At 43.1% G+C, this 26,527-nt stretch overlaps 10 protein-coding genes across 13 annotated transcripts in view; 4 read left to right on the top strand and 6 right to left on the bottom strand.

Moving 5' to 3' along the window:
• Positions 1-1,879: 1,879 nt before the first annotated feature.
• RB195_019238 (uncharacterized protein) lies at positions 1,880-2,287 on the bottom strand (the record flags this gene model as incomplete). The annotated part of the gene is made up of 1 exon (XM_064187000.1): positions 1,880-2,287. The coding sequence occupies one exon, from the start codon at positions 2,285-2,287 to the stop codon at positions 1,880-1,882; it is 408 nt and encodes a 135-aa protein (XP_064042881.1).
• A 127-nt stretch (positions 2,288-2,414) lies between these two features.
• RB195_019237 (uncharacterized protein) lies at positions 2,415-3,494 on the bottom strand (the record flags this gene model as incomplete). The annotated part of the gene is made up of 1 exon (XM_064186999.1): positions 2,415-3,494. The coding sequence occupies one exon, from the start codon at positions 3,492-3,494 to the stop codon at positions 2,415-2,417; it is 1,080 nt and encodes a 359-aa protein (XP_064042880.1).
• Positions 2,415-8,598, bottom strand: RB195_019236 (uncharacterized protein; the record flags this gene model as incomplete). 2 transcript variants are annotated; one of them, XM_064186998.1, is made up of 4 exons in its annotated part: positions 2,415-3,600; positions 3,715-4,059; positions 6,674-6,758; positions 6,819-6,855. In XM_064186998.1, 4 exons carry the CDS (start codon positions 6,853-6,855, stop codon positions 2,415-2,417), a joined length of 1,653 nt encoding a protein of 550 aa, XP_064042879.1. The 2 variants fall into 2 exon arrangements, with proteins under 2 accessions (XP_064042879.1, XP_064042878.1); XM_064186997.1 differs by lacking the exons at positions 2,415-3,600; positions 3,715-4,059 and adding an exon at positions 8,475-8,598 and having other exon boundaries at positions 6,649-6,758; positions 6,819-6,920.
• A 373-nt stretch (positions 8,599-8,971) lies between these two features.
• RB195_019235 (uncharacterized protein) lies at positions 8,972-15,441 on the top strand (the record flags this gene model as incomplete). Of its 2 annotated transcripts, XM_064186995.1 has the most annotated exons (7): positions 8,972-9,105; positions 9,292-9,430; positions 9,505-9,663; positions 11,409-11,565; positions 11,631-11,716; positions 11,928-12,055; positions 14,820-15,441. In XM_064186995.1, the coding sequence occupies 7 exons, from the start codon at positions 8,972-8,974 to the stop codon at positions 15,439-15,441; spliced, it is 1,425 nt and encodes a 474-aa protein (XP_064042875.1). The 2 variants fall into 2 exon arrangements, with proteins under 2 accessions (XP_064042875.1, XP_064042877.1); XM_064186996.1 differs by lacking the exon at positions 14,820-15,441 and having other exon boundaries at positions 11,928-12,059.
• On the top strand, positions 14,851-15,441 carry RB195_019234 (uncharacterized protein; the record flags this gene model as incomplete). The annotated part of the gene is made up of 1 exon (XM_064186994.1): positions 14,851-15,441. One exon carries the CDS (start codon positions 14,851-14,853, stop codon positions 15,439-15,441), a length of 591 nt encoding a protein of 196 aa, XP_064042876.1.
• Positions 15,442-15,518: 77 nt separating this feature from the next.
• RB195_019233 (uncharacterized protein) lies at positions 15,519-15,833 on the top strand (the record flags this gene model as incomplete). Its single annotated transcript, XM_064186993.1, has 1 exon — positions 15,519-15,833. The coding sequence occupies one exon, from the start codon at positions 15,519-15,521 to the stop codon at positions 15,831-15,833; it is 315 nt and encodes a 104-aa protein (XP_064042874.1).
• Positions 15,834-17,682: 1,849 nt separating this feature from the next.
• Positions 17,683-18,651, bottom strand: RB195_019232 (uncharacterized protein; the record flags this gene model as incomplete). Its single annotated transcript, XM_064186992.1, has 1 exon — positions 17,683-18,651. One exon carries the CDS (start codon positions 18,649-18,651, stop codon positions 17,683-17,685), a length of 969 nt encoding a protein of 322 aa, XP_064042873.1.
• A 30-nt stretch (positions 18,652-18,681) lies between these two features.
• Positions 18,682-19,134, bottom strand: RB195_019231 (uncharacterized protein; the record flags this gene model as incomplete). Its single annotated transcript, XM_064186991.1, has 1 exon — positions 18,682-19,134. The coding sequence occupies one exon, from the start codon at positions 19,132-19,134 to the stop codon at positions 18,682-18,684; it is 453 nt and encodes a 150-aa protein (XP_064042872.1).
• A 399-nt stretch (positions 19,135-19,533) lies between these two features.
• Positions 19,534-19,974, bottom strand: RB195_019230 (uncharacterized protein; the record flags this gene model as incomplete). The annotated part of the gene is made up of 1 exon (XM_064186990.1): positions 19,534-19,974. One exon carries the CDS (start codon positions 19,972-19,974, stop codon positions 19,534-19,536), a length of 441 nt encoding a protein of 146 aa, XP_064042871.1.
• A 2,301-nt stretch (positions 19,975-22,275) lies between these two features.
• Positions 22,276-26,527, top strand: part of RB195_019229 (uncharacterized protein) — a gene marked incomplete at both ends in the record, with an annotated part of 30,689 nt that continues 26,437 nt past the window's right edge. The window contains 3 exons of one of the 2 annotated variants that reach the window (XM_013440535.2): positions 22,276-22,334; positions 23,494-23,596; positions 23,653-23,741. In XM_013440535.2, the coding sequence (XP_013295989.2) occupies positions 22,276-22,334; positions 23,494-23,596; positions 23,653-23,741 (251 nt within the window). Of the gene's footprint in view, positions 22,335-22,678; positions 22,792-23,493; positions 23,597-23,652; positions 23,742-26,527 lie in introns of those variants that run through there. The other variant, XM_064186989.1, reaches the window with a different exon arrangement.

Genomic DNA, 26,527 nt, shown 5'->3' with positions numbered 1-26,527 from the left:
TTCGGTTGGTTCGCCTTCAGTGGTCAACGAAAATTCACAGCAGGAGCACCTTTAACTTTTGTCACAGAACTAAATCCGTTTTCGCTGTTAACAACGGTACTTCTCGCTCTTTATAGAAAAATAAGCATTGTTGAAATATTTTGCAGCCTTCTTGCTAAAGGTGTCAGTACTGGGCTTTGAGAATTTTCAAACTTGTTTTTACGTCTAAATTCCTTCTACCATACCGCTGAAGCATCAAAACTTTTCTCGACTTTCTCCTCAACAACTAACATAGAATGATGACAAGATTAAGTGAACGTCACCATCATCATCCTGATAAGATAAAGAGCTTATGTCAGATTACGCGAACAGCTAGGTCCTGCTAAGGCAGCTGTCTGCATGCGTGTATCTAATTTTTGAAGAAATCATCTGGGAAACATGATGAGGGTAACGTATAAAGAAGTGGACATACGGAAAAGTACATTTGGGTAAACGTAAGCAACTCGTCTCATTCCATTCTACTGCCCTCTGGCGTTGGTGCGTGCTCCACTGAATTTTGCCGCCGACAGACTCGTCCCAGCCAATTATCCTCCAAGGCAATTTTGCTCCTTTCTGGCGTTGTGGCACATCTTCGACATCGTTGGACCCGTCTCACCACCCTCTGACTCCAACACGCTAATCTGAATCCGTGAGACTACTCACGTCATTCTTCTTTCTCCCTCTTTTCGCATCCACCTGACGACGTGGGAGCCCCTCCACTGGCTTCGGCTGCCAGCATGTCTATCTGGCGCTGTCGGATATGTACCAAACCAGCTATCTGTAGCGCGCCTGCCAATTCGGCGCCACTAGAGCCGTCTCACTGCCTCGTAACTGAACAGTAGGCTAAGCTCAAACGCATAACGAACTTCATTGTTTTTGTCGTAATCAAACTACACCTTTTAACATCATTACATGTTTTCTCTCAACGGAATTTAAAGAGGTTGTTGTTATTTTTAAATACATCCGTCGAACTTGCAGAAAAAAGTCATCACAAAAGATAATGTCTGGAAAAGAGTAATAAGATACAATTTCTAAGCTTTTTGGGTTCTGCAAGAAAAGGTAATTCTGAAATTCTATGTAAAGTTACACTCCTCCTTTGTTTTAATCTGAAATGTTTACGTCTGAGATGATCTAGGTAGGGCGGAAAACAGCTGTCTTTTTCACATTCTTCACACAGGACATCGAATTTCAGCAAAAAGAGGAACATTTAATTTGTCTCCCCTGATATTTGCTTCTCCAGTCAGTGCGTTTTGGAATTCCGAAAAGAGGAACTTCATATAACGAGTTACATGCAATATGACTTACTTACTTAATCGGCGGGCTGATGTCATCGCCTGGCGCGATTACCCGCATCTTCGCCGAGGTGTTCCGTCCTTGAACACAGCTCTGCCCAACCTTCTCGATCTTCTGCGAAAGCTTGCACAGAATCAATCCATTCGTCGCTATTCCATATTCTGCGGAACCTTACGTCTCGCCTGAACTGCCTATCCACGCCGAGCGTCCTCAGGTCCTCTTTCACCACCTCAGTCCAGAACTTCCGTTTTCGGCCAGGTGGCTTCTTCCAGCTCGAACCCGACGAACTCCTCAGAACTCATTGGACAAGGCGATCTGCCGGTCTCCTTAATATATGACCAAAGAAGCGAAGACGATTTACTTTAGCCGCTTTCGAAGGCGTTGCGAGATGTTGATGTCTTCCACGTGTCATCCGCCGGTATACCACATCAATTTCTGCGTAAAGATTCTCATTGTGATATACCCTAGGCCAAAAAGTAGCCAAGTAGCCGTCTAAGCAGCTTTCGTTCCGTGCAGTCAAGCCTCTCCATAACCGTTGATGGTGCTGCCCAAGTCTCCGATCCGTACATCATGATGGGCGAATTGCGGATAGGTAGACTTGCAGCTTGACTTCATTGGTGATGGGGGTCGACCACAGGCATTTCGTTAAGGAGTTAAATGCAGAAGTGGCCTTAGCGCATCTTTGCTGAACATCTCTCTCGTAGCTGCCATTGTTCTTCAGCGTACGGCCTAGGTAACAGAGCTCATCGACGAGTTCTATCGGTTGTCCGTCCACCCTTATTCCCGTTCGTGGTCTCGAAGAGATCCACATCTGCTTGCATTTATCAGGGCGTAGGCGTAGTCCATGGGCTGCAGCCAGCTTCGTACTGTTTTCCGCGAATATAACGACATCGTCGGCGTCCTCGAGGTCAGTCAAGGGGCACCCTGATGGTGCTAAGACAATGTCGGCAGGACACTGGTCGACTGTTCTTCGCATAGTGTCGTTGATTGCGAAATTGAAAGGTCCTGCCACTGCCCCTTGTCTTACTCCAGTTACCACCTCGAACGGTGTTGTACATCGGGGTGATGTTCGAACTGCAGCAGTTGTTCGTTGAATCATGTCATCAAGCAAGCGAACCAACTTTCCCGGTACTCCATCGGCGCGGAACGCGTTGAGAAGACGGCCTCGGTGAGGAGAGTCGAATGCGGCTTAGAAACTCAAATTGCATTGGCTTCGAAAACCGCTGCCAGATTTCGATCACTCCTTTGACTATGAACACCTGGTCAATCGTAGATCGGCCAGGACGAAAGCCAGCTTGCTTGTCACGCATTGTTTCTTCGCGATGTTTAATGAGTCGGTCCAGGATAATGCGTTCCAATACCTTGTACATAACACGCAGCAAAGAGATTCCTCGATAATTCCTGGGGTCCGTGACGGATAACTTCTTGTGGAGGGGAATTATAATAGCGTGTCTCCACGAATCAGGTATCCTTTCGTCTATCCATATTGAACGGATGATCTTTGTCATCTCACGGATCTCAGACAGAGGAAGATATTTTAGCATTTCTGCGCTAATCCCGTCGTCTCCACCAGATTTTCCATTTTTCATTTTTTGAATACAGACCAGGACCTCCGACTCGGTCGGTGGCCCCTCGTTAACTGCATACGTCGGTCTATGAACGTGTTCGAGTTCGGGAGCTGATGGTGCTAGCTGGTTCAGCAAGGTCTTGAAGTGTTCCTTCCAAATTGGAAGGGTTGCTTCACCGATAGCTACCCCATTGGCAGTGTTGAGGACAGGGGAACATCTTTTCATTTTGCCGCTATACTGTTTTAGTAGAGCGTGGGCTTTCCGCGGGTTCCTGTCCTCCCACGCCTTCTCAAACTCCATCGCTCTTGACGTCCACTCGTTATCGCGGTCTTGTTGCAGTTGACGACGCAGCTTCCTTCTAAGACGCGTTTCCTGGTTGAAGTCACCAGCGCTGCGCGCGACACATACAGAATTGTATGTGGATTTTGTTTCCACAGATGCAAAGGCAAACTTCTTCCGCTGCAGTAGAACCGGGAGTGTTTCCCTTGCAGCGTCTAGGATGCACTTTATGAAGGAATCCGCATCGTTAAGCTTCTTCCTAGTCCGTACTTCGACATGAATAGACACATGTTGGCGGAATTTACTTCTGCATTCATCATCTTTCAGACCTGCCATGTCGATTTTCGGTTGAAGAGGAACTCCTCGGTTTCTCCTGTGGAATCGTATCTTGAAGCTGAGAAGAAGTGGACGGTGGTCAGAGTCGAACGCGCCCCAAACAGCTCTAGATTTCCGGGTATCTGACTGAGGAATGTTTCTCGCCAGAACATACTCGAGCTAATGCTTAAGAGTCCTCATCTTCCGCTTGTGCTGCACTTCAGGCGTTAAAAGGGTGGACCCCTGCCACGTGAGCTGATGGCGTCGATGATTCCTCTTAAACGTGAACGCGATGATGAGGCCCGTCTGTTCGCACAAGTCGACCAGACAGTCACCGTTGTCCGACGTGCGCTCCGCTGCATAGTACCATTTTCCTAGCACATCGGATTGCTTTTCGAGTCCCATCTTAGCATTTGCGTCGACTCCGACAATGACCACCTGCTGGCTTGGTATTTTAGACATCAACGCATTGAGTTCGTCATAAAAGGCGTCCTTACTGTTGTCTTCAGCGGTTTCCGTAGGTGCGTGAGCACTTACGATCCAGAGTTTACGTCCTCTGCGATTCCGCAGTCGTAAAAAGGCGCATCTAGACGACGTTGTGCCAAATTCCTCCACCAGATTTTTTAATCGTTCCTCACACCTATCGCGCAGCCACCTACTCTGTTCTAATCAGCATCGCCGCAGTATATGTTGTAGTTTTCGATGCTGATGACGGGCCGATCTCTCATGCGTGTTTCCTGCAGTGCAGCAAAAGGCACACAGAGATATCGCAGAAGTCTGGATAGAGCGGCTTGTTGGAGTTCGCTCGATAGTGTTCGGCAGTTCAGCGTGACGAAACGAATGGTTGTTGCCAAAGATTCCATGCTCCCTTCAGGCAGTTGACCTTTCAGGTTATGGGCTTTGGCGGTGTGCTGGACGACAGCACCTTTTTGCAATGTATGGGAAGCTTTCGCCGTATAACAGTGCAGGTTATATAGCTCGTACATTCCCAATGCGTACACTCGAACGCCTGATTGCGTTTAGTTAGAGCAGGGCCACCACCTGCAGGTAGCAATCAGACTCGTATACGCGGCCCCAACATGCAATATATATATATATATATATACTACATATACTATATGTACCTCTTTACATATGTACATATTTGTATGAAGGTCCAACGTTACTTAGTATCTCTAATGCTTCAAAACCACGAACTTTGAAGCAACGAATAACATGTAATACTTATAAGTTCTTTACATGTGCTGAAAAAATCTTATACTAAACTGTCCTAGATTTTGCTGTTTATGGAACGCCACCTCAAGCGATTAAAAATGCCACTAACAACCTTTCTATATTTTACCAACACAAAAAAGTCGTTCGAAGCCCCAATCTGCCTGAGCTCTTTGGAAAGAATGATGACTTTTTTCTAGTCAGAGCAAAAAGCCGGATGAGCACAAGATTTCCAAATCGTTTAAGTCGCCTCATCAGTAAGAAAGATCTCGGCCGTTTTAGAATTCAGATCTCTAAAATTTTCATCCTCAGCGTACATGTCTGAATCCCCTCCCTGAATTCTCAGTAACAGCATAGAAAACTCACACGCAATGCTTTAAGGGCAGAAGAAGAACTTTGCATCTTCTAATTGTCTTCAAATGTTTTCTCAAATTCTAATATAGACTATTTTTCACATTCAAATCTATGAAAACTCATAGCTTTCGCTAGGGTCTTTCTAGCATGGCGTGAAAGTCTTAACCTTCGTTCTGCCGGTTCTATTAAATACTGCACTGATTCTTTTGAGGACTACAACTACATCACTGAAATCTTTAAAATCCATGCCTCCTTTCCTAGAAAGATATTTTGGAATGTTTTCCAGCTTTCTTAGGAACTTCCAATGTTAGAATATTATTTTCAACATTATCATAGTATTTTCCATATTTCACATCTTCATGTTCTAACCATTCATTACCACAAAACTCTTTTCATTTTTTACGCCAAATTATCTCAGAGAACTCATTCTTAAGGAAAAATTGGAAAACGGGAAAAGGAGCGTGGGTTTCTAAGCTTTCAAAGTTCGAAATGGAGTCCATAGAATTTTGCAAAAGCTCGACCTGGATAACTAATAGAGTTACTTGCAATTAGGGCTTTTGTTTAAGCAATGTGTGACACTCGTCGAATTTTTTTCGGCTTTCTTAAACACAAGTTTTTTGCACTGAAATTTGGACCGCAACGTTGCACAAAAAGGCGAAGGATAAAGGGTCTGGCGTTGACCAATCTGCTTAGGATGCGCCATTTTTTGCTGTTTTCTCATAACGGATAACGGACGTTGGAATGTGTGGTTCATCCTTGACTGCATGGTCGATGCTTTAAAACTGCTCTGGGCCGTTTCAAACATCCTTTTGGCGTTGATAAATGAGGACCGGAAATGTTCACGAAGATAAAACGCAGACACGGCATCAATTACTGAGCATTTCAATGGCCCCCACAGATGAGCTTAATTTCTATCCTTCCTAGATTATGGTATCACGATACATCGAGTAGCTCTGGTAAGATAATCTATAAGCCAGACAAACGTTCATAAATCTCAATTACTACGTAGTCATCTGAAAAAACCAGACTATTATTGTCCATAGAAAGGCTGCAGAAGGCTTCAATTACTGAGCATTTCAATGGCCCCCACAGATGAGCTTAATTTTTATCCTTCCTAGATTATGGTATCAGTGTGGTTGAATACGGTGAGACACGAGATTACAACGTTCCGTATACTGCATGCGAGGTCATTCATTTTAATTACCACGAAGCTTCGCTTAGAAATTTACCTCAGAGTATTAACTTGGATTAGAGACTCACTAGAATACTTGAGCTACCCTTAGCACCCCACGAGGAAATACAATAAGCTTTAAAAACTTTGTATTTTTCCACTTTATCAGAGTACTAAATTGTTCGAGTCAGTAGCAATATAAGCATAAAGCATAAGCATAAGCATATATAAGCAATAAAAAACTAAAATTAACTCGCAAGTTATGTCGCAACTCTAGCGGATGAAAAAGAAAGAGAGGAAAGACGAGTGAAATGAGTTTCAATGGAAATGGCGACAGCGCTTGGAGGTTGAGTTAGAACGAAGTTATGGTGAAAGCACAAAAATACTTGAATAGTTTATGTTTTCTTGTCATTGCAACGAAGTTTAGCCGAAATGTTACTATCGGCGTGATGTTTCGACAAACTCGTCTCTGTCAAACGCCTGAAAATGGTTCGAGGTCTTTGATGCCATGCGTATCCCAGCAAACGCTTCCTCTCCCGTTGCCAAGCCTAAATATGGTTCTAAGTACACCAAGATCTTCAAAAAGAAAACAAATTAACCAGCCCTACCGACTAGCGGGAATGGCGAACCACATCCACCAACCATTCTAATAGATTGTCGCCAAGGCGAATGAGATCCACGCACTGTGCAGTACCCTTGAGTACTGATGTCTGGATAACGATAAGGAACTGCTTGTGGGACAATCTTGTAGCTCACAGAGTGTTAGGAACGGCAAGAAGTCAATGTAATTGATGAGCACTCATTGCATTATAACTTTATTATTGGCTTAACGATAAATTTATTATTTTTGAAGAGTTTGTCGAAACGTCAGGCCAATAACAACGTTTCACCTAAACCTCGTTGGCATAACAAGAAAACATAAATACACTTTCTAATGCTGAGATTTCAAGAAGAGAAGACTTGGTGAACGATTCTCCCTCCGTAGGTCTATAATCCAGGAATATGTAGAGGTGGAAAATGCTTGCTCCTACTATATACTATCCATGACCGATAAAAGTGTGCTAGAGCTAAAGCGAGCGATTAACCATAAACAACCAATCCAGAGACTTCCGCGATTTTCGAGTTCGTCATCATTGGGTAACCAAAAGTACTGTGAAAGCTGTTTTTCGGCGGTCCGTGATATGGGCAGTGATTTCAATCTGCTTTGAGAAATTCGATTGTGGCTCTGAGACCACACAGAGATCTAAATATATTTATATTTAATACCTTAAACATGGATGTCCATTCTCTCCTACAGTTGCGTTCCAAAAACTCGGAACTCTGGAAACTCAGAGCAAATACTGTTAAAAAATGTATGATATGGGCGGATTGGAATTGTCCCCAGATAAGCGGGTTTCTCAATTCAGCTGAGATTCTTGGTTTTCGACACTTTTTTCGCTGGTTCCGTTTGTTCACTCCTATTTTTCCGTTTCCATCTATATTTTAGCCAATATTACCTCGAATGACAAAATCTCGATTGATCAACTATGCGTCGTATTCATTCATTCGGACGAGCATCCACGTGGCGCTTCAGCGAAAACATTCGCTTCAACCTATGAATTCTTCGCCTCCTGTCGATAAATATGCTCATAAATGGCACAGTACTCATTCGTAATTTCCTTTTTCTAGGCATTTTCCTCGCTGTTGCTTTTCTCCATCACTTGTCAACTTCATTTGACTTGCTCTCACGGCTGGTAAAAGTGTATTTGAAAACATGTAGAAGAGCACAGATTAAAGCAGTACACAGGTTAAAACGTACGAAAAGTCTGAGAAACGCTCCAGAATTTGGACTGCGGACACGAGCGGGTCGCTTCGCTAATTGTACCGCTTCACCGAAGTGTTCCTTTTCTTGTTCACCTATTTTCTTGTTCCCTCTGACTTCGTGAGTTTTTACTCAGATTTTTAAAAAAGATTATCCTAAAGTTTTATTTCTACTGAATCAACTTCGCCAGGGACTCTGTTTTAGAATTAACGTTCCGTTACTAGTGAGGCCAGGTAGTTCTTATCTAGTTTTTCTAAGTTCTGTGAAATAAATTCATAAAAATGAAAGAGAAATTGATTGAAAGAGGATCATTTTTTTCTTTGCAACGATTATGTCATTTTATCTCGTGCGAATTTACAGTATGTCCTAATAATCTGCCTTCTAATTATTTGTTTATTTGAAGTATTGCCATGATGCAGCGCAAATAGAAAGAAAAGATAGCAGCGATTTCAATTCCGCTTACCCGCCCGTCTTTCCTGCGTCGTTGCTGTGAGATGACAAGGATTCCAAGGGAATTTCCTTGCGAAATAATGTTTTGCTTTTTTGATCACTGAAATCAAATCGAAGCGTTTCTTCTCCTTTTCCATCTAAGCTCTCAGAACTACAAACTTCAGTCCTTCAAGTAGAACCTGCAATACCAGACTATGAAAATGTACTATTTTTATGCTCTAAAAGACCTCATACTTTCAGTTATAAGATTTCGTTGCTCTTCATGCGTTGTGCACAACATTTTGCACTTTACGAGATATTTCATAGCAGAAGAAAACTCGCAAAAACAGAAACCAAACCTCGTCCTTCTCTCACAGGATTTTCATCATTTCAATATTTTCCGTGTGTAGCAACATTGCTTGGTTGTTTTCTTTTCTGTCCACCATCATTTCAAACATCATTAATCCATCTGTAGCTTGAAATTTTATTTTGTGTTTCTTTAAACAGATTTGGCCACTGCAGGATGAGAACATGATCGTACTCGTGTGGTCGCTCGTCTCCTCGGTGGTCGAGGCGGCCCGAAGGCGGAAACTTGCCGCCTTTCTGGGGAATTTTCTCAGGAACGCCGACGTGGATGGAATGATGCTCGTTTGTCGGCAAATTGTGTGAGTAATTGTAGTCACTGGCCCCCTGTTTTCGCAAGTCACAAAAAACCTTGAAAAAATGATATTTGGATTCATAGACTCAGAGTTGCCGAGAAGTACGGTGAGATCCAAGAGGGCGCCGGAGTGAACCTTAACCCTGATTGTGAGGTGTCAACTGAATGCGATGAACGATCCTGATGATTACAGCACAACGAGATCCATTGCATCCTTACCCTCCGCGTCCGCCCTTTCCCGCTACTCCAGCGATCCACAGCTCAATGCTGGCACCAACCGTTTCGTGCTTTACCGAAACGAACGCACAGAAGTGACGACGGAAAAGTCAGAGGTTCGCCATACATTTTTCTCAACATCGCCTCCTTTTGTTCTGTTGAATTCGGAATTGGTTTGCTTTCTTTCCAGCCGCTAAGGACTTCGCAGTGGCGTTTCGTCAAAGGCAGCATTGAACCGCCGAGCTCTTCCGACAACCGAGTGTTTTTTGTCGCTGAACGCTCAGCGATAATGCAAAACGTTGGCACGGGAAGTAGTAGCGGAAATTCAGTGCCTTATTGCAGTGTTTTTGTACGTTTTACTCCGTAATCCCCATTTTTCCGAGCGCTAGTTAGGTAACGAAAAAGCAATGTTAGCAAATTAAACTCAACTTTTGAAAATATTTTTAACAAGTGTTGTTGCAGTGAGAAAAAGTTCCACAGTGACACAAGAGCAATCGGTAGGATAGATAAGTTGGCACTAGAGTTGTCTGGTTAGATAAAAACACTGAATCTATTGGTTGAATCCACATGTCCTCGTATGCCCCGCATGCGCATTTACGAACCTCAATGGGCGCACGCCTGATGGATTGACCGTGGCAGAGCTCTTTATTTACTTTTGATTTTACGTTTAAAAATTTTTCAACCAAACTTCACTCGTAGGCGTGTTGGATTTGAACATCGACACAGTTGACTTATCGAGGTAGGAAGCTGAGAAGTAATGCCACAAAAATCGCAATTACTTCATCATTCAAGTTTTAAGGAGTTTTAATGTGTTTTTCGATTGAAAACTAACTTCCATAAACAATATAGAGACTCTGGTTATCTTCGCAGTTGCCTAGGAAGATTTAGTCAGCAAAATCACGGGATACCCGAGCGAATTCGTGAAAACTTTCATTTTTATCATTGTTTTCATTCAATCATTTCGACTTGGAAATATGTTTCTTGTGTAGGTATAGGGGAAAGGAAAGCGTAGGTTCAATTAATACCTGGAAAATTCCGATGTCTGAGATCGCGTAAAGTTTTGAGGTTCCTAGTTGCAGTACAAATAGTGTTCCTGCTTCCTTAATAAATTAGATTTTAAGAAATAATAAGTAAAGTTAATAAAACAGGTGCTTGTCAAATTTGCCTCAAATAATTGGAATCTATCCTTCACTGCTTTTAACTCCGCTAATCAGTTCTTTTTTTCGAAGAAATAAATGGATTAGTCTGATTCAAGCAGGAGAGTTCTCTTTTCTATTTTCCAGATGGGCACCCCTAATCTTTTTCTCTCCAGGTTTTCTCGGCAAAGCATTTACTAGCTTACATTTTTATTTTCTAGCCTATTATATTGAAGCCCTTATCGGAGCACAAAATCAAAGCACTTCATCCAACGATTTTTTGGGTTGAAAGCTGTGCTCATTCTTACCACCTTCACTTTCTTCTTCTTTCAATGTAATAAGAAGATGAAGGATAAACCTCTGGGCTTGATCAGTTTTTTTTTTCGAGATGCGCCAAACACACACACACACACACACACACACACACACACACACACACACACACACACACACACACACACACACACACACACACACACACACACACACACACAAATATGGCGCAGATATCTGCAGGGAGCGGTTTTGATCCACCGAGATCGCAATCCTCTTCACACTGCGCTACTCCTGCCATATGGATGTCTGTTGCGAATGTTTTTCTGTGGCTCTCAGTTATAGAAGCAACAACAAAATTTTAAAGTCTGCAGGTACCTCTACTCGGGCTCATATTTTGCACCTTCGTGATAACTAATAACTGAACAACGTTTTCGCTCAGTGCGAGCACAGTGCGACATTTTTCGAGAGGAAATCCTACCTTGTTGCTGGCTACTTGTGTTTCCAAGTAGTTTTGCTCGTCCGAAATAAATGTGCCATTCCAATGTCTCAAGCAGACATTGTGTTATTGAGGAGTAAAGAAAAATAAGGTGCCCTGTTTGAGAGACCCCATAGTATGCACATTTCCTATGAGCTCTGAGATGGGGCGTAAATGGCTAGGTGAAAGTCATCAGTCACTTTCCAGTTAGACTCGAGCTGCGAACGAGCCGGCTGGCACCGCTACGCATCTGCCTTGCTCTACTCGTGCTCACTGGAACGTTTCGTGGACGTAGTTTATGCCTTCTCAGAAGGTGCTCTTTTCGACAATATCGCTGAAGTGCGACTAGTCGATAGACTGTATAGTGAGTTTCGGATCTATGGATTTTTATAAGAACTTCCTGTCTTGTATCTGCCAGTTTTTTTTCAGCTGTTACGCTGCCCTATGCTCAAATGTCAGATGAAGTGCTCAAAACAACTTCTCCGCTTGCTCAATCACTTACTCATCTGAATCAGGTCAACTGAATTTTTTCTTCACTATATGTAGTCGATGTTTTGCATCGTGAAAAAAGATAGCTCTATTTCCGAACAGAAATGAGAAGAAAATAATACCTAAGAATTGAGGTAAACTATACACGGGGTTGTTCTGCTACTTTTCAGAATTGCGTTGATAACTGAAGTTTCTGAGAAGATCTTCAGAGTTTTCGAAGATCACTGACCATTCCAGCGCCCTCTATCACTTCTGGAACAACTATACTTGGGAGACGTGAGGCCGTGGAAGGATATCCGTGAACGATTCGCCAGTGAAGGAGCTTTGCACGTTATTTATCAAGATGGTTTCGATTCGCTACCTAGGTAAAGTTTCTGCGCATTTTCTGCAAAGTTGTAGTTTTTATGGTGGTATTTCGAGTATTAAGACATGAGCTATCTTTTTTCTTCTGTGTTTGTTTTCCTTTCGGGGTGATAAAGGGATAAAGGGGCGAAGAGGACCCAAATCTTCTACAAGAAGTCATCAACGGTTATTTCTTAAGACTTCCTAAATCCTCAAACTTTTTTTGCACTTAATGAGTCTATTGTCTCATAAATAATACAAATATAGTTCGCAATAAGTCGATTAGCTCGTCCCACGCACCATATACGCAGAAAACCGAAAAGTCGCCAATGGGTTAAACATGTAAGTGTCGATCATCCGCCAAAATGTACTTCGCTTGCACTTTCCAGGTTAACCCGCTTTTTCTGTTGCGATAAGTTGCAGCGACGTTAGCGGCTTTGATAGGGGCATACCAGCATTCAAATATCCTCTCTAACCGCAGCAACGGTTAGAAAGGATATTTGAAACAAAAAAATCTTTTAGTTCATTACTTCGAGCCTGGAACATTGCACATTCGTAAACCCTTCCACCACAGAGTGATGAGCTCTTAAAAATTTCCTAGTCTTCATTTTCGATCTCGAACAAATTTCCTGTTTAATACCGTGTCTAATATCATAGTATGTTGCTTTAATTTTGCAGGTCGTAGTATTGCCACATTTGTGGTTGTCAGCAAATTTGATTTTGATTTTGCATTCTAAGTCAATTAGATATTGTGTTACAATCAAAACCTTCTCTGTTTGTGGAATCTTTCGTGACGACTCTTCCGAAAACTGCTCGGAAGAAAAGCTCAAGAAAAGCAAAGTAGAAAAAAGACCTCCTTTCTAGATCCAAAAAAATTTAAGTAATTGAAACAACAAACACCAATATCAATTAGATCACACAAATTCTTGTTTACCTATTGTTCTTCGCTTAGAGACAATCTATAACATTTTTCGTAGAAGAAAAATCGCTAACCGAAAGGTCAAACGTATGATAATCTTTTCTATCCCATCGCTTTAATTCTGTTGGAGATAAGAAGACAAACGCAGCACCAATTTTTCAATATTTGAATCCGCGGCTCCTCAAGCACCAGTTATCTTTTTTTAGAGTTTTGAGAGCTTAACTAATGGATGAATAATATTTAAATTGCCCTCTAATGATATCCAACAACGCTTTTCCTCTTTTTTCTCGATTTGCCTGAAATGTTTAAGCCGCACAAACAATTTGAAAGCGAAACTTCATTCACGATTTCATTCACGAAGCAAAAACTGAGCTAACTTTTTTGTATAATTTTTCAATTCCTGCTCTTCATACAACAAATCTATAGACATCATCTGGTCAAAACAATTTCTCACCGAATTCTAATCCTTCGTGTGTGCTTCATTACGATGGCTCCAAAGGAAATGAGGCTCGCTCCGACCCGTTTCATACTCAGCAATGTCATTCACCTCCAAGATCAATAAAACGGCAATCGATATCGGTGATGACAATCGATATCACGATGTCAGTGATGACAGAATCGTCGGAGATCTTTCCTCGTTTTCGACAATATTTCCCTGGTTTTTTGATTGTGCTGATTGCTTCATAGTTTTTCTCGTAGAAAGGTGGTTACCGAGTTCATCATTACCCTTTCAATTGGCGAACTCGAGGTACCGGTGTGTTTCCCTGCGCAGAGTACGTCACAAGCAAAATCCAGGAGGCTTTGGCTGTCCTCTGATGGCGGCTACAAAGTTTCCAAGCAAGCCAGGATCCATTGCGGAAAAGACGAAAACGGGTGCTCTACTTCCCTGATGTGTTGCCTTCCGGTTCATGGCGCAGTTTCACTGCGCTGCGATACTCTGTGAAAACCCAATGCCCTCCCTTCCCAGTTTTCGTTACCTGGGTTCACCGTGAGTGCGACGCCAAATCGTACCCCTCGACACAAGTAGTTTATGATGCTTATAATTACGTTTTTTTCCTACTAGTAAGAAGAATAATCAAGAATTTATAACCTTTGCATTAAGAAAACATCCACTATCCAAGAGAGACGGTTTTTGCAGTCATACCTTCCGGCAATTTGTGGTACATCATTCCGGAGTTGTAGTGGTTAATGAACACATATTCTATCTTTTTGGTTTTCTAAGCTTTTCGGGAAAAAAAACATTTCATTAAAACTCGCATAGGAGATGTACACTCTTTGCAATGTTTCGAAATGTTCGCACATATTGCTTCCTGTGAATGTCAGTTAGGCCTATATTTCCAAGAAACACACGAGCAGTTGAGCGAAATGTACTTGCTGTTGACTAACTTTCGTTCGTTGACCCTCACCAGCTCTCTCTTCTACTCCTTCACTTTGGTAACGAATGTGCACTTCTTCTTCGCTCGGCTTATTTGTGTTTTTTCAATTTGATTGTTGATTGGTTTGTAGACCGCCCGCACCTCTGGTCATCTTTCAAGCTTTTTCAAAAGAGATAGCAGTTTGAACTTAAAAGTTACGCACAGGCTTCTGAATGAGTAGAACTGCTGGAAAAATCCCCGGTCTCGTCTTCCGTTCAGCAGATATTTCATCATGGATAACAAAACGTCTCCATCAGGAAAGACAGTTTAAAATCACCGGAGTACAATGAATAACCACGACCGTTCGAGATGCGACGCGTATACCTCTTTGTCTCTCTCGAGCAGGGTCAAGCGTTGAGAATTTCTCAACGGGGGTCGTAAGAGGAGTGTCGGAGATTGAAGGTCGTAGGGTTTGTCAGCCCCTCCACAAGAAGTTATCCGTACGGACTCTAGAAATTATCGAGGAATCTCTTTGCTGCGTGTTATGTACAAGGCATTGGAGCGCATTATCCAGAACCAACTTATTAAACATCGCGAAGAAACAACCCGCGACGAGCAAGCTGGCTTTCGTCTTGGCCGATCTACGATTGACCAGGTTTTCATCGTCAAAGGAGTGATCGAAATCTGGCAGCAGTATTCGAAGCCAATGCAACTAGCGCTTCTGGATTTTGAAGCTGCGTTCGACTCTTCTCACCGAGGCAGTCTTCTCAACTCGCTCCGCGCCGATGGAGTACCAGGAAAGTTCGTTCGCTTGCTTGATGACATGAATCAACGAACAACTGCTGCAGTTCGAACATCATCCGGATGTACAACACCGTTCGAGGTGGCAACTGGAGTAAGACAAGGGGACTGTGGCTGGACTCTTCTCGTTCAACTTCGCCATCGACGACATTATGCGAAAAACAGTAGATCAGTGTCCTGCCGATATCATTCTAGCACCATCATGGTGCCCCTTGACCGATCTCGAGTACGCCGACGATGTCTTTATATTCGCGGAAAGCAATACGAAACTTCAACATGTTGTCAACCTTGTATCGAAGCTGGCTTCAGCCTATGGACTACGCCTACGCCCTGATAAATGCAAGCAGATGTGGATCCCTTCGAGACCACGAACGGGAATCAGAGTGGACGGACAACCGATAGAACTCGTCGATGAGTTCTGTTACCTGGACACGTGGAAGATACCAACATCTTGCACCGCCATCGAAAGCGGCTAAAGTAAATCGTCTTCGCTTCTTTGGTCATATATTAAGGAGACCTGCAGATCGCCTTGTCCAACGAGTTCTGAAGAGTTCGTCGGGTTCGAGCTGGAAGAAGCCACCTGGCCGAAAACGGAAGTTCTGGACTGAGGTGGTGAAAGAGGACCTGAGGGCACTCGGCGTGGATAAGCAGTTCAGGCGAGACGTAAGGTTTCGCAGAATGTGGAATAGCGACGAATGGATTGATTCTGTGCAAGCTCTCGCATAAGATCGAGAAGGTGGGGCAGAGCTGTGTTCAAGGACGGCAGACCTCGGCGAAGATGCGGGTAATCGCGTCAGGCGATGACATCAGTCCGCCGATTAAGTCAAGTGAATAAAAGGCTTGTCAGCAGAGAAGAAAAAATAAAGAGAGCAAGAAGAAAAAGAAAGTATTTTTGGAAGACTTTGCTGGTATAATTTCACATCTTTTGGTCTGGAACTAGTTTAGAAAAATATTAAATAAATCAAGGACATCTAGATCAGGATAAATGTAAGGAGTCATGAGTATGAAGGCAAGAAAAAGAGTGTAATTTATACAAGGCGTTGCGACCTTGCTTTTAAGTAAGCTGTTTTCTTTAATTCACTGAGAAAATGGAAAATACTGAGAAGGAATCAAGGAGCAAGTATTCGGTACCAATGGTTGGCTTAAGGAGCCGTTGAGGGCAAGGTTCTACCATATCCGAAAAGATATTTCTAAGATAAAATAAAGATAAAATCAGGGATAAATTCAATACGAAGACTCCACGAGTTTCGGAATATCGACACTCAAAGTGAATTTCATGCAATAAAACTGGCTGCTGTCTGTAGAGAGAGATTTCTTCTATATTCCTGCAAAGTTTGGTGCTTCTAGCTTTCCTAGTCTCTTTGAAACCTAGTTGAGAAAAATCCCCAATTTTGCAAGTTGAGAAAAATGCTAAATTTCTCAACAAGCTTTCAAAAGAACCAGAGGGTCCCTGAAAAAGATATCTTATTCATTTTATAGCGCAGATCTTCCTTTACGGAAAAAGCCACCTTTATCTTCCTCTTTCTCTTCTGCAGTCCATTATTCACATTTATTATATTTCAAGCTACTAAAATCCGACCAGTCCAACAGTGATTTCCAATCAGGGCCTGGTTCTAGTCGGTAATCTCTAAATGGTGCTCTAAATACAATTCCAGAAAAATTCCTGGTGAAATGCTCGTCTCAAAAAATTTTTTTCGGTTTTGCAAAAATCAAGAGGATTGAACTATTCATTGTCTGCAATCGCTGTCAATGAGGGAAATTGTGTGTAGGAAGTAGAAAACTGTGAGAAAATGCTTTTTGAATGTGATCTTCGTCGGTGTTAGCTGTTTTTCCATTTTACAAAAATGGAAAAATTTCCACGGGAATCAAACTCTCAACCGTTTGCAATCACTGTCAGAAAAAGAACCGCGTCGTCGAATACACGTTGAGAGCTTCCTCATCTTTCCAGTTTACATGTGCACATATGTACCGACTTACTTCTAATCCTTACAGTGAGCTATCAATAGTGTCTATATTATATTATATATTTTTGTTTTACTTCCGACACTTTATACTAATATCCAGTATCACCTTGATCACCTTGACTCCCGTTGATCTTCGAACTGGTCGAGCGGGCGCCAGTAATTCTTCCATTTGTCCCGATCGCATGCCAGAGTAGCCCAGTGGTTCCTCCTTTCGCGTGGGACACGAAGAGCATCATATTTTTCTTTGGAGGACTTCGTGAAGAAATCTGACCATTGGGTCGGCGGTCTTCCTGTAGTGCGCTTAATATCGCGGGAACCCAGTCGCTCAAGGCTCCGGTCCGACGGTTGTCGTTAAAGCGCATCACGTGTCCGGCCCACCTTATTTTGCAGTAGTTGGCGTAGGACAAAACTTCGAATCCCGTCCCTCACTTGCGTGAAGCGGGATATTCCTAGCATCACTCTTTCGATTGAGCGTTCAATGACGCTCACCGCATTTTCTTGCGAAGTGCCCAGGTTTTTGAAGCATAGGCCAAAGCAAGAAATACTGTGATGTTGAAAAGTGAGCACGGAGCCGGGTGTTCCTGGTGTCCTTCACTACATCCTCGATGCTCTTACACGCTGCCCAAGCCGCTCGTTTCCTCCTGTCCAGCTTGGAGGTCAGGTCGTTCATCATGTTCAGTTCCCGACCCAAATAAGCTGGTGCATTCGGATATGTCCGTTCCGTTGAGCGTGGATGGGTCATCCGAGACCCATCCGTTACGCATGAACATCGCCTTTTGTAGATTCAGCTGAAGACCGATGCATCCACATGTTTCGTCAAATTCGGTCAGCATTCGTTCCGCTTGGCTGATGCTAGGTGTTATCAGTACGATGTCATCAGCAAAGCGCAAATGGTGTAGCTGCCGACCATCAACCTTCACTCCCATGTCGTCCCATTCCAACTTTCGCATTGCGTTCTCTAAGGTGGCTGTGAATGTTTTGGGTGAGATTGTATCACCCTGTCGGACCCCCCTCTTCACGTCAATGATGATATTCTTGTAGAATAACGAAATTCCGGCCGTGAAGTTACTGTACAACTCTCGAAGTACCTTTATGTACTGAGTAGGGACGCCTTGGTTATCCAAAGCTTCCATGACCGCGTCCATCTCAACTGAGTCGAAGGCCTTCTTTAAGTCGATGAAGCTGAGACAGATCGGCATCTTGTACTCTCGTGATACCTCGATGAGTTTCGAAACAGTGTGAATGTGGTCAATCGTGCTGAATCCTTTTCGAAACCCTGCTTGCTCACATGGCTGTCCTTCATCCGAGACTTTTTCAATCCTATTAAGGATTACTCTTGTAAAGAGCTTGTAGATGACGGACAGTAGGCAGATTGGGCGATAGTTGCCGATGTCATGTGGATCTCCCTTTTTATACAACAACACGGTCTTGCTGGTCTTCCACTGTTTAGGAACCTTGCATTCCGACAGATAACGTGTAAAGAGCCTCGCCAGGGTGTTGATGAGTACTGGCGGAAGGCTCTTCAGGTGTTCTGGTCTTATTCTGTCGGGACCGGGTGCCGTACGATTTCTTACCGACATGATAGCATGTCGTATTTCGGACGGGAGAACCTATGGAATAACATGTCCGTCTTCCCTAAGATGGTGAGGAGGCAAGTAGACATGTTTGTCGAAGAGATCAGAGTAGAAGTCATAGATGATTCTCTCCATCCCCCTTCTCGATGCAATGGCTGTTCCCTTTGGGTTTCGGAAAGCAATCATCCTCGTCTTGCGACTGGCGAAGTCTCGACGGGCATAGCGGATGTTTTTCCCCGCCTCTGCAGTTTCAGCCAACACTTGTGCTCTTCCCTCTTTAAGGTCTTCCTTTATCGCCTCTCTGCAAAGCCCTGCGAGCTCGGACGTGAGTTCTTGGTTCCCTGCCGCTCGTGCTGCTCCATGCTGGCGTATTAGCTCAAGAGTTTCAAGAGACAGGCGCCTCTTGGTGGTTTTAAAACTCTCAGCCTTCTTTGCGCAGTCGTGAAGGTGTTCAACAAGCCGGTCATATTCCTCGTCGATGTTGTCCATTGCGGAATCTTCCCAAAAGCGGGCTAGCGTAGCGAAGAGATCCCAGTTGATGGTAGTCCTGGGATTTCTCTCTCTGAACTTGGCGGCTTTCTCTGCTCTCCTTGTGAAGGAAAATCTTCCTCGGAGGAGACGATGGTCCGATCCCGTATAGAACTTTGGTACAACACCGACGTCCGTCAGGCAGAACCTTTTATTGACGATGATGTGGTCTATTTCATTACGGTACCCTCCACCGAGTGACTCCCACGTCTAGCGTAGAGAGGAGGGCTTCTGGAATTGCGAGTTCTCATGGATGGTCTTAGTCGTCATGATGAATTCGGAGAGCCTCTCCCCCTGGTCATTCCATTGTAGGCCATGGGTCCCGATATGAAGTTCCTCCGGCGTTCTTCTTGGGCCAACTTAGGCGTTGAAATCGCCAATTATGACCTTGTAGAAGGCATGATCTTCTCGGTAGAATTTCTCCAGGTCCATATAGAAAGCTTCGACTTGTTCTTCTTCGTAGCTCGATGTTGGAGCGTAAGCGACGAAGATATTCAAAGCTGGTGTTGGACCACATCTTCTCATCCGCAGACGTCCGATTCGGGTCGTAAGTTGTGCGAAAGAGTCAATGTTCTTTGCCATACTCGTGTTGACGTGGACGCCAACTCCACCAACACCTCTACTGTCGCATGTTCCTAAGAACAGTTCTTCTCCAGTTTCGTATACGGCGTTGAGAGGGTGACGTCGTCTCGTCTCGGTCAGTCCGATGACGTCGTACTTGATCTTCTTGGCTTGCATCATCAGATCTTCGATGGCCGCTTCCGATGCAAGCGTACGTGCGTTATAAGTACAGATCGCCATCCTAGTCCTTTTCCGTTTTGGTAGCCTACATGACTCCTGCAACCCCGTCCTACCTGGCGCTACCGTACCAGGCTTTCCTCCGGAATCAGGAGACTCTTTTCTATTACTGTGTTTTGCGTAAAAATTTTAAAATCCATGGGCAGGTTGCAAGCCTCTAGTCCCATGAGTTTCTGGGAGAACTTTCGTTCTCCCGGAGTGGACATGTGGAGCTTATTTGTTGGAGGCGACTCCAAACCGCCTCCCTTGCACCTCCCAGTCACTTGATTGCAGGCTTTTGGCCGGACCGACGTGCGGGATACAAGGATGTCATGAGTCAGTCCTGGCTCAGCAGAAACAGGGAGTCCATCCCCTGAATCCACCTGCGTCTCTGGGCAAGCGCAAGGTCGCTTTTGGTCCGCGATTAGCCCCCTATCCGCCACCCGGGGACGCGGCACGTAGCCTCGCGACTAACCGGCTGTGATCCCTCTAGTGAGGGAGATTCGTGGAATATCCAGTATAGCACAATTTACTTGTATTTGCGTTATTATATTATTTGATTTATTTATTAAGCTCCAACTTGTTTCCTTAACTCTGTTTGTTATAACTAATTTTTCACTGCTATGAGCGGCTGTAGAAACAATGAGGGGGTCGTTTTCAGGAGGGTCTTCTACAGGGGTGTCCTGTTCAGGAGGGTTTCTTTCTCAATTACACGCTTGACCCCGCTGTCGAGTGAAACAGAAAGCGTCCAAGAGAACATCCAAAGCGATTTCCTCGAACTGAGTCAACGGATCGTAGTCAGCGATGCAGCACGTATCTTGGTCTGCAAATACAAGAAAGAAAGCGAAATGTCATGATCATAAAATCAAAAGAGAAGAATATCTATAGCTACAAATAACTAAGAATAAGAACAAAGATCAGTTGTAAAGGTACAATCTACCGATCAATCAACCAGAAATGTGAAATCTAAGTCCAATCCACGAGATGGACATGAGGTCTCCTAACCGATTAAATTCTTTGCTTAAAAGAGGAATTTCAAAGCTACATGCGTGGCCGAGGAAAAATTTTTCGTAAAACGTTTCTCTGGCAGCTTGTGACTGCTTTGTTCCTCTTCAAGCAGTTTTTCTATGTTCACTTATAGCGCGCGTTGAGAAGGATAGAAAAGTTTGGTTCTGTGCTTCTTCATCCAGAACTTCACTCCGACTTCACTTCCATTTCAAGAACAACTGGCACTTATTTCACTACGAAACGCGTTGGAACAAAATATGACTTCTAAACAGCCAGCGAGCGACTAACTTACTAGAGAAAGCGAGTTTTGAGGAGCCGCAGTGGTTTAAATCATTCCAAAATGATTGTAGTAGAAGGTAGGAGATAGCAGAAGATGGTCCAAATTGTTAGCATTGTTCGATAACGTTAATTGCTAAGTTCTGGAACTTTAGCATGTGTCTGTGGAGTGCTCAGTAACTTCACAAATGATCAGATGCGGAACCAAACTCTTCCGTGCACGACTCAACTCACGACTTTATTTTCCTCGATCGAGTACAACTCTCATGTAATCACTCATGTATTAATCGCCACCATCTTTTCACTACTTGCCGGAATAGTCACAAAAGATTTTGACAGTGGTTAAGAAACTTGATGACGTTTTATGAACTGTTTTAAAAGCATTTTATACTGAAATGAGGCGCGTGCACTGCGATGATTCACCACTGCGTCCGGTCCCCTTCGCATAGCCGACTGTTAGACAACGCTCGAAGCAAACCAAGCGTTTCATCAGTCCTGGATCCACTGCATTCCGAATTGGAACCAGATTTCTCTGCGAAAAGATTAAAAGTACTAAGTTGATGCATCCGCTTCCTCCAGTAATTAATTGTAAAAGTTGCAGATTGACGTTCGTGAACCTCCACGGTCCTTAGGCAGATTGAACAAGATAGCTCAAGGAGATTGACAATCAACAGCAACCACTCCTTTTCTTCATTCTATCACGTGACAGAGAGACATGATAGAATGAAGAATGAGTTACAGGAGCAGTTTTGCCACACTGTACCTGACCGCTACCTCATCACTCCACTGGAACGTGTCACTTTTGTTTTCCTTCTTATGAAGAAAGTCGCCCCTATTCCAATACAGGATAATCTTCGCGCGCCAATAACATCGGCATCTTACGGGCGCACATGAAAACCATGTGTTGATTGCCATAATACCGGATTTCGCTGTATCCGAAGCATTATGTATTTCCGGTGAAGACGGAGTGCTCACTACATATGTATCCTGTTTCCGATCAGTCTCAACCGACAACGTATATAGCTGAAATTTGTGGTTGAAATGAAAGCGAAACTGACAGTTTTTGTTTCCGCGTCAATTTCAAGGGTTTATAACGGAAGGTGCGCAAGGAAAAAAACCAGCTCCCTCTTGAATTCTGCTCATGGAACGTGAATGAATTTTCTTTAATCAATTTTCTTATGCGCATTCTGGATTATTGTGTCTACAATATGCGTATGCAAAAACGACTGTGCAGACGATCTCTTTTTTTTACTTGTCCATCTTCATTAGGTGGATGGCAGAGTTTCAACTTAAGAACTGTTATTTTGTTGGTTTCAATTTCAAAAATGCATATAGTGATGCACTCACCGCTCATTTCACCTCCGAGAACGACCGCTAAAGGCGTTGGCGGAAGTTTTTGATGTTGGGTCCTTCGCACGTTGGTTCCAGGATTTATTTTCTAAGAATGGCAGCGGAAATGCACGAAACCGCTGCCTGTCCAAGAACCAGTGCCCTTAGTGACACTCTGAACCAGAAACCCCAATTTCCAATGGAAAGTCGCCAAAATCGAAAAGTTCAGTGGATGCTGCTTTGGATTTCAGAGAAGAGTCTTTTCTGCTGTTCCACATTCGTTTCAACCGCCTCTCAAAATCATCCTATGTTAATCGCGTAGGATATGTTAGTCTATCAAGAACATATTGGCTAACTGATTTTTTCTCTCCATGTAAAAGCTGCTCTCAATCCCTTTCCGCTTTTGTTATTAAGGAAATATTCCACTATAACAGAGTGGATGAACTTTGCTCTTATACGACCTCCATAAGCCTTTGATATAGCCTTCTCCCAGATCTCTTTAAACATTGCACATTTCTTGCTCAACCTGCCCTCATTCAGTCGAGCTCAGATCCCCTTGTCCAGAGAACGGATTTCAAAAGTAAGCGCCACACGTAGCATTTCATCACAATACTAAACCATTATGTTTGTGCATGGATTACGTCTGTGTGGGTTTCCGTTTCCACGGCGATTAATCCATTTATGGTCGCACGACAAGCGGAGCGTGAGATGAAATCAGTTTTTTTTTATCTTGCACGACTCCTTCGGAGCACATACATCCTTGTCCTGCATGAGAATCTAGAACAAAGTGCTCTGTTGGTGTACATCCACGGCCACTCTTTCTAAGTTAGAACTACGCCGCGGATGGTTGTCATCCATATGATGAACGCTTTAGCTGTGGAATCGTTCAGAAAGGACTCGGCCATTCAAAACAAAAAAAGAACACTTTAGGCCCTTTTATCGATCCCCCAGACGCAGATTTCGTTCGTGCACGGCTGACCCGCGAAAGACTGAGAACGCTTTCAGCTGTCTGTTCCCTGAGTTCAGGATACAGGTAAATTCTTGACGAAAGATATACTCTATGCATAGCAGGGGGACCTCTTCTTCCAGGTGCCTCAGTTTCTCGACCAGTGTCGTTCACTTCCACCGTTCTACCGTATCCCGGAGCCGGCATATCGCAGCATTCCATCAAGCATAAGGTGACATTTCCTCACGAACGTTTTCGCTTTCGTATGTCTCATCGATTTGTTTTCATTTCTGTTAAGCTACCTTTTGATTATTTGTCCTATGGAGTTTCAACTTTTATAAATCGCCTTTTACTGCTCTTTGCGGCAAAATTAACAACATTTCCTTATATACTAATTTTTAATCATTTCTGTTCGCTAGATGCGATTAACTCATTTGTCATCATAGATTCGTAGTTGATAATTGCCCTTCACCCTTAAGACCTTGGACGTCTATTTAGATGACCACAGGGATCAGCGGCTGAACTTCAACAGAACGAGAGATCTCTCCGGGAAAAAGCTATGGTAGAAAAGCAGTAATAGAACAATTGGAGAATTACTGCTACAAGGAGAGAGAGCGGGTTGTAGAAGCAATGACGTATCCAGTAAGAGCTCTAGAAGCACATTTATAAAGTTCATTCCTACCAAGATAATAGGATTATTGCTGTAAAACGGGCATAGTGCTCGTTAGAAGGGTTATGTGGGGAGTACTTTGGAAAGAAAAAGTGTGCCCGGCCTTCACAATCTGTCTCCGATCGGGCAGATCTCCTTAATCTACTTCTTTCAAGGCCAAAGCATGTAACTCATTCCGACCCCCGACCAGTTGGAGGATAATAAGGTTCCTAATGAATGTGCTGAAATGAAAACCGCCACCTCCTACTTCTACTCCTTTTCGTATCTGCAGCACTCAATTGCCCGAAAGAAAATTCTCTATGTAGTTCGTCCTCCACTTTTTCGTGTCACAGAATTAATATCCCAGAAGCTCCAGTCTTAGACAAGCATTTCTCCCCTCCTATTGGATGTATCTTTTCACTGTTTTGCTTTCCTACAAACTTTTGAAATTCCGAATTAGAAATTTTCTTCGTCTTCATCTTAGTTCCTTCAAAAAGTTCCTTGGTCAGAAACACTCCAGCTAAAACAAACTGTACATTCCATTATGTTTGGTTGAACTATTTTTTACTGTGCTTTTTATTTTTTAGTTTTATTTTCGTCGCACTCTATCTCTTCTTCTAACCTTCGAGAAGGGGTCCGAAGTTGTTCCGGTGTTCGATTCCCCGAAGAGTGTTCCATTAACAAGTCAAAAAACAATGAAACCTTCTTTACTGTGGTCGCTCTTGATCGCTGCAATAAATACGCTTAATGGTATAATTCTACCCGTCGTAAATGCTTTGCTTTACTGAAGACATAATCTAACTCAAGATCTTTTTCGTAGGCAGCCAGAAGACGAAGACATCAACGTTGTACATATTCTGCGTAAAAAAGTTATTTTTAGCACAGCATCATAGATCTATAAAAGGATTTAACGTCTTCTGGCAGACACGAGGTGGTGTTGTTCCGAAGTCATTTTTCAAGGTACTTGAGTTAGTTAATTGAATTCCTCGCCAAGAACGAATGAATACGGAAACAAGAAAAACTAGAAAACAACTACGAAAATGTGTAGAACTTACTTGCATACATAGAAGCAAACTCGCGGTTATCTCGTCCAAAAATATCCTCCTCGAGTAGATTAGGAATGAACGTCCGTAGGGCTTTTCCGGCTTTTCTTCCTCCAACATTCATTAGTTCGAGTCAACTTCCCAACCTGCATTGCATCCTGTCTCCTAGAAGAAATCCTAGAAGAAACGTTAAGGAAATGAGCTACTGTTGAGAAAGTATCAATAAATGTAGCTCTTGCAGAAAGTAACTAGAAGAGTGAGTGGAATCCAACAAAGAAGTCGCATGCCTCATGCATCTCAATTCTAGAAAGTTTTTAACTGAGAAAAATTAGGAGATTTTTGCACAATGTTTTTATTTATTTATTCTTTACATGGCAATCCATGTGTTTGTGAATGGAGCATGCAATGAACGAATAGCACAAATAACACGAGCAAAATAATAGCAATGAGTACATACATAGGTTACTGAATGTAAGTGAAGAAACCTCTAATTACTTGCTTGCTTAAGGGATCTGTTGACAGCTGTCTCAAATACTGAGAGCTTAGAAGGTGTGGGTATTTTTGAACATAATTGAGTAGTTCGAGCTAGCACTGTTAACGAAAAAGTGTTGTCTCACTGAAAACCTGGGGAAAGTAAAGTTAATCTTAAATGTAGGGCCACGTATTATCGATTTTTTAAAGGAGAAGAAAGCAGAGATTTTCAGACTAGTGTAACCACAGAGGATTTTATGAACCATAACCATAATCCATATCGTTCCTCCTTCTTCTCAGTGAAAGAGGTTCCAAATCAAACAGTATATTTCTGAATGATGCACTAGGTATTGCATTATAATCAATTCCACAGGATCTGATCGTGAGTTTCCTGGTAAAGTCATTCTGAGCTCTTTCGAGTTTATCTATGGCTCCTAGGTTCTGAGGATTAAAAACAACGGTACCATACTCAAGAGTAGGCCAAATGTATGTCTTATAGGCTTTTAGTGAATCGTTTGTCATAAGACATCTAAATAAATTAACTAGTTTCATGGTTGCTTGTGAAGCGATAATGTTGCAGTGTTAGTTAAATGTGAGGTCAGGTGTTATCAGAAAACCTAAATCCTCGATTTCGTTAACTTTTTGTTGAAGAGTTGGGCCTAATGTACAGTGTCTGTCCTTTGAATGAGGACCTATGCTCGAAGATTTGATTTCCTCTTTTGAAAGTGGTAGACACCACCGGACTGACCACTCACCTACCGTATCAATAGTTTGCTGTAGTTTAAAGGCATCACACCACAAATCTTAGGTGGTACGGATTTCAGGCGGAGTATTCGTGTACGAGATGGGAGACTA

This window comes from Necator americanus, chromosome II, assembly GCF_031761385.1.
Source record: "Necator americanus strain Aroian chromosome II, whole genome shotgun sequence".
Lineage (NCBI taxonomy): Eukaryota > Metazoa > Nematoda > Chromadorea > Rhabditida > Ancylostomatidae > Necator > Necator americanus.
Note: the sequence above shows the minus strand (reverse complement) of the source record. Positions and strands in the feature narration are given on the sequence as shown.